Source organism: Cajanus cajan, chromosome 9, assembly GCF_000230855.2.
Source record: "Cajanus cajan strain Asha chromosome 9, NIPB_CcT2T_4, whole genome shotgun sequence".
Lineage (NCBI taxonomy): Eukaryota > Viridiplantae > Streptophyta > Magnoliopsida > Fabales > Fabaceae > Cajanus > Cajanus cajan.
The window spans coordinates 28,349,088-28,355,841 of record NC_138525.1 but is presented as its reverse complement, the minus strand read 5'-3'; the positions used below and the strand labels follow the sequence as shown (position 1 = coordinate 28,355,841).

General features: G+C 31.3%; 1 protein-coding gene and 1 non-coding gene across 2 annotated transcripts; one reads left to right on the top strand and one right to left on the bottom strand.

The window, feature by feature from the left end:
- Positions 1–1,046: 1,046 nt before the first annotated feature.
- On the top strand, positions 1,047–5,481 carry LOC109789780 (sequence-specific DNA binding transcription factor). The gene is made up of 2 exons (XM_020348815.3): positions 1,047–1,607; positions 4,778–5,481. The coding sequence occupies exons 1-2, from the start codon at positions 1,211–1,213 to the stop codon at positions 5,281–5,283; spliced, it is 903 nt and encodes a 300-aa protein (XP_020204404.1). The 5' UTR covers positions 1,047–1,210; the 3' UTR covers positions 5,284–5,481.
- Positions 5,482–5,760: 279 nt separating this feature from the next.
- On the bottom strand, positions 5,761–5,833 carry TRNAR-ACG (transfer RNA arginine (anticodon ACG)). Its single transcript has one exon. It is a non-coding gene; the product is annotated as a tRNA-Arg (tRNA).
- Positions 5,834–6,754: the final 921 nt, after the last annotated feature.

Sequence of the window (6,754 nt, the reverse complement as noted above, 5' to 3'; positions counted from 1 at the left end):
ACAGTGAAAATCTCACAAGTTTGTGTAAATCTCTCTAACTCTATTTGTTTACTTATTTCATTTAATATATTACATCTTATATTTATTATTGCACAATCTATTATGAAAACAAGCTTGCTCCAAAGTTATTTTCAAAAGAATATACTAAGTTTGAATTTGAATACTTAGAAATTTACCTTTTCAAATAGATTTTCATAAAGATTTTTTTTTAAAAGAATACACTAATTTTGAATACTTAGAAGTTTACCTTTTGAAGAATAGATTTTTATAAAAAATTAAAAAGCACAACAATTCAACTCCCTTTCTTGTTCCCTAACATTCACTTCAATTGGCATCAAGACTTGGCTCCTAAAATTGAGATAAATTTAGTGAGATAAATTTATCAATTTAGTGAGATAAATTTCATGATTATATAGTCAAAGAAGGATTTTGAAATTCATTATATTTTTTCTCTCCTTTTCAAAATATTTTCTTTTTTAGTTAACAATTAAAAACAAATATAAATTTAATTTTTATGATAAGCCATTGTGTTTCTATACATTCTAATTAAGTATTTCCATTACTAGGATTTAAACAAATTAGAATTCTCAATTTTGTATAACCTTTAGCAAATAAAATAGTTTCAAGAAGAAGTAAATCATAATTTTGTTTAAATTTTTTATTTTTGTCTTGAATTAATAAATAAAAATGGTTCAAAATTATATTCTAAATTTGAGAAAATTAAGTTTTTTTCAACCAAATAAAAATTAAAAATATATTTAACCTATAATTGTAATGAAATGACAACTCTTGAATATTAAACAATCAACAAATCGTTGATATACGTAGAATTAAACTAGTTTCTCTTAAATAATGCTTAGTTTTTTGGAATACTGCACATAGAAAAAATGTTGGAAATAGAAAGAATATAAGTGAATAATGATAATTCACAATAATAACATAATTATTAAATAAAATAAAACTAAAAAAAATAATAAATAAAAAAATAAAAAAATAGTACATACATTTAGGTCTTAGTCTTTCCCTTTTTGGTTATTTTTTTTAGCATGGAATGGGAAGCGGATAACAATACGTCGCCGTTTGAACGAGAAATGGAGCGAGGGTTTCGGGCATGGTTAGCGCTAATGGCTAATGCTACTACAACGCACCTCCTTCTGGTGGAAAAGAACCTTCCTTCGCGGTTTCTCCACTGTCACAAATCGACGCCAAGATGGATGAGAACGACGATGACGTCAGCCACGACGGCAGCGGTTCGCGGCGCACGCGCTCCCAAGCGGCTCCGGATTGGAGCGTGACGGAGGCGCTGATTCTGGTCAACGAGGTCGCCGCGGTGGAGGCCGACTGCTCCGCCGCGCTCTCCTCGTACCAGCAGTGGAACATCATCGCCGAGAATTGCGCCGCGCTCGACGTGCGGCGGAGCCTCGCGCAGTGCCGCCGCAAGTGGCGCGCGCTGCTCTCCGACTACGACGGCGGCCTCCCCGGATTCGACCGCGAGCTGTTCGAGGCCGTCGGACGCGTCGTGAGGGCGCGTGAGGAGCGGGGCCTGGTTGATCCCGAGAGCGATAACGAAGCGGGGAACGAGGCGCGTGATGCCACCGTTGAAATCGGTACGCAGCGTTTCGTTTTGTTGTTGTCTTGGCTTTGGCTCGTTGGTTTTTGAGTGGTGTTTGTGTGAATTTTGAATTTTTTGATGCATGGATTTTTAGATTTAGTATGTTTTTACTCCATTGACAATTTTTGTTTTTAGTTTTTTCTAATTCTAGTTTATAAAGTTAACACATTTTGGTGTCTGTGGTCATGGAGAAGAATTTAGAGACTAAAACAAAACAAAAATTTCTTCATGGACTAAAAACAAGAATTCATAAAAATTTAGGCACTAAAATATATTGTATCGTAGATTCTTTATAAGTGGTAAGACTGATGGTTTTTGTTACGGGTGGCCGGGTGGTTGTGAAAAAAACCAAATCGAAGTTAACCGAGCCATAGCGAAAAAATTGAACCAATTCATTTTGCAAAACTGTTTCAGTTACCCAATCCAATTTTGCATAGTAAATCGGTTCAGTGTTTTCTTTTTTTTTTTTTTTTAAGAAACGATACATATATTATGAATATAAATGGATACTTGTACTGCACCATATCAGTTCAGTTTAAAAATATCCTATCCATATATTTTAAAAATTGAACTAATTCACTTTATAAAAATCAAATTGATTAACTAATTTACTATTATAAAAAAGATCGGTTTGGCTTAGTTTGGATTTTTCAAAAATCCGATCCATGAACTCCCATAATTTTTGTAACAGTTAATTTTACCTAACTTAACTAAATGTTAAATATTAGGTGATTTTAATTTCTCTTTTTTAATTTTGTTTTGTAATAAAATTGCTGACTTTTTGATAGCTGGGAATACATGAAAATTAAACTCAAATTTTAATATGCCTAATGCAAGTAAAAAATTATATCATTGATCAATCCAAGAATCATGTTGGTTAAGTTTGTTAGACTTTTACAGTGGCTATCTCTGAAGTAGTACCGAAATCATGTTTGGTAAGTTTGTTAGACTTTTAGGATAACTACCTCAAAAGTAGTACTATAGGTGATTTTTAGCTGGTTGATAGTGTGCTATACCTTGTATACGGGTAGTATTTGACCATTAAATCCTAACTTTTAAGGTAATTGTGTAAAGTCATCAAACTTATCATATATAAAACATATAATCTATAATTGAATGACAATGTAACAGTGCATTAACTATTTACTTAATTTTAATCGTTGAAATCAATTTTAAATTAGTCTTATTGTCCTAGTTTTACTAATTTGCTGGAATTTAATAATTTGAAGGTCTAATATATATATATATATATATTTTAATTTTTAGATATAACTTATTGATCAAGAATCTTTAACCAATATAATTTTAACTTTTTTTTCTTTCTATTTTGATCAAGAATCAAACTTGTATCTGGAGCTAGCAGACCTTAGCTACTTAGTGTTTAAGATTATTTATTCATTTGATTTGTTGTATCTAAGACTTAAGGTTGCTTCTTCATGGTGTAGTTCTATTATGTGCCTTTGTTGTTGTTCTCGTTTTGGTACACATTGGTGTCAATATGTTATCTACAATCTTTATTATGGTGATTGGTTGATTAAGTAGTTTTTATCAATGCATTTAAATGTGGCGTGGTTAAATGTGGAATTTATGCTTTGTAGATGGTTAATAGCAGTAATTTATGGTCCCGGTAGGAACACCTGGTTGAACGTGTTTGTGTCTTTTTGACCATAAATTTGGGTGAGTTGTATGTGTTGCATAGAATGGGGAAGTTTGACGAGGCTTCCCACTAAGCATGCATACAACTTAAATGTATTCCTGAGTTCTAAAGGACACACGTATTTTCCAGATGGTATTGTTGCTGAATGGTAATTAAAAAATAATGGAAGCCAGTTATTGGTGTTAATGTTTAGTTAATTAGGTGATATGTAAGAGTTTAGGGTTTACATTGGTGGATGCAGACTTAGAGCCAGGGGCCTTGGGTGGAATTAGGGTCCTCATTAATGATAAAATTTCATGAAAAGAAATTGAGGGGGTTCTTAATTATAAACTCCTTTAGAGCCTGGCTTTGGGTCAAAACTCTTGAAATTCTTAATGACTTGAGTGTTGGTGTTTACAAATGTGATCTTCTCTTTGTCATGAGCCACGCCATCTGACATAACTTTAACATTGTCAACGTGCAGTAGCACCAATGTGTTTACTGTTTAGTTCCTCAACGAACAACATGTGCTAATTTTGCATTATGTATACTGATATAACTGCAAAACTTATTTTTGGTGTATAGTGTCTTCTCCCCTCACATTGCTAGGCAGGAAGTTTTAGTTAGTAGGTTCGTTATTCACTTATTCCCTTATTATTTTTTCCTTTAAATAAATAAAAGTTGATTTGAAGATGTAATTAGGGAACTTATATAAATTTAAGATGTAAAATGATTTTTTTTCATTAAATAAAAAGCATTCTGATACACATTTTAATGGCACGAGTCTAGAGATATGTAAAATTGGATATTTAACAGAGTTTGGTTCGTTTTCCTCCTGTATAACACTAGGTCGTAGTAAATTGAGAAAATAAAAGGTGACTGGAGCCTACAAATTGTACTTGACATAAATTTTAAATAATTTAATTAAAAAGTTAAAACATTGATAGACATGTTGCAAATTGATGAAGAACCATGATACATAGGGAGATTTAAAAGTAAATAAGTAATTTGGCTCTTCAATGATTGTCTAAGGCAGTTTAAATCTGAAATGATCACAATAATATTAGTGATATTAGTCATGTGATTAATAGCCAATTAGTATCTATACCTTAGCTACTATTTTCCCATATTTTACCATTTTAGGGTCACATCTATTGTTGGTGATGAAAATATCCCTTTAGGCATACTTTTCGACTAAGAGCGTTAAGAGAAGATTCATTTTGTTTCTCTTCAAATTAATTCAATAAAATTCTCTCTGGTTCCTTTACTTCAGTAATATCCAATTTGTCAATCTTGGTGCTAAATTTTCTTAATATGTTCTTGTAATTAAATCATAGCATGAGGAAACCATCAACACGATATAATTTCATTTGTTATTTCTTCTCTTTTTCCTCACTTTTGAATTATTTAGCAAGTGAATGAAACTAAGTAGTTTGATCCCGTTTGGAGCATTATCATACAACTTTTATTTCGTTGTCTTTACTGCTTAGAACTTTTCAACTGATGAATTTTATGAATTCAATGAATAGGGTCCAAAAGAAGAGGGCAACGAAGTAAATCAAGTCACCAGGTTAAAAAGCCAAAGAAATGTCTTGAACAAAGTCATGACGAATGGCCTGAGGATGATCATTCAGAAGAAGAGTATTTGAAAGACTTCCTAAAATCAAGACCCAAGTTGAAATGCACTGCAGAAAGGCCTCCAAAGCACTTGGTGATGCAATCAAAGAGCCATGGCAAAGTGGAGCTTCATGAAAACCACCATATTGAAAGGCCAAAACCTATGAACACAGAAAAGATAACAATTAGCAGGGAAGAAAATGAGGAAACATTGACTCTGAAATTGCAAGAGTTAGCCGTAGAGATTGAAGCAATTGCTACTGAATCAGCATCAGATTATAAGGGAGGTGGCTCACAGAATGTAGAGGACTCCCATACTGACTTTACAAGACGCCAAGGGGACAAGCTCATATCAAGCCTGGGAAATTTCTCCCACACCCTTAAGCACCTATGTGATCTTCTCCAAGAGTGTAAATGAACATTACAATGTTCTTTTCTTAACTATTTTTTAGAGTTTAATTTCTATGCAACGTCACTGTAACCGTCGATTAATCAAAATTATGGTAGGTAAGACTTTCAAGTTATTTATTGTAAAAGATAACACAATACATGCTTACACTATGTATTTTCTATTTGATAGTGAAAGAATGCAGCAAAAGAGAAAGTTGTTGGTTTATACTCGTATAGTTGTGCTCATTGTTCATTTTTGCAAAAGTAAATTATTACAGCTTAACGAGATGCATGTGTTTTTACTATGAATTTAACTTTTTTCTGAAAGGAACTGCCCCAGAAATTAAAAAAAATAAAAATAAAAAGAGGCTCTCGTTACAAATTACCTTACCAGGGTTGTGATTTTTTCACATTAATTAATTAAGAGGGAAGGAATAACCGGAATTACGCAACAACCAATAAAGAAAAATTGCCAAGAGGAAAAATAAATGTAGACAAACATTATCGACTTCACTGGGGATCGAACCCAGAATCTCTGGTTCCGTAGACCAGCGCCTTATCCATTGGGCCATGAAGTCTTGTTGTAAATGGGAGTGAGTTTCTCATTGAAGTCTTTGTTAAATATGGGAGTGAGTTTCTCACTAATGAGGACAATTATCACATAATATTTTTTTTTAAAAAAAAATATGTAACCTTCTCTCTAGAGTCACTTATCGTAAATTTCGAACACTATTTTTGATTTTAAGATAAGAAGATGAATTAATACTTTAAATAGATATGATATTTAACTTTGCTAGTTCACAAAAATTATACTTTTTATATTTTGAAGTCATTTTGTAGAGGTGGAATTAGTTTAATTTTTATGAGGTGGTCAAGCCATATATAAATATTTTTAAAATTAATATATTTAAACTAGCAAATTGATATAAAAAATTTTTAAAGTAATAAGTTAAATAAAATAAAAACTTACAAAGATATTCATAAAAGTTGAGTTTCAAAGATTCAAATTCATCGATAATTGTCTGAGTACTAAAAAGACTAACAATGTCTTTTTCAAATAAGCAACTAAGTTGTTTGAAAGAAATTCATCATCCATTTTATTATAAAGACTTGTTTTGATAATTTTCATAGCTAAAAAAGTTCTTTTTTTTTTTTTTTTGTAATTGTTGTAGAGATTGAAAATGTCAAAATAAGATGAATCAATCTATTAACCAAGTGATAATTATTTGAATTTCTTGTTTCTACTAATTTTTGGCATAACTCTAAGAGTGTTGTTAAATCATGAAAAGTTTGATGGTGAAAAATGTCAAATATGTAATGCCTCAATTGAAATTTCAAATGAAATCTTTCTTATTTAGTGAAATCAACATAATAGAATTTCTTCACTAACTTGTAAATATTATCAACATAACATATTAGTATTATAATTTTCATATTTTCATAAAAATTATAATATCATATGAAGACTAAATTCTTTCTTGATTAACAAAATGATTAAA

Excerpts from the sequence above, each read along its gene's own strand:
- LOC109789780 (XM_020348815.3), top strand. The coding sequence starts at position 1,211 with ATGGATGAGAACGACGATGACGTCAGCCACGACGGCAGCGGTTCGCGG. Across the intron at positions 1,608-4,777 it reads TGATGCCACCGTTGAAATCG|GGTCCAAAAGAAGAGGGCAA; the intron begins GTACGCAGCGTT and ends TTCAATGAATAG.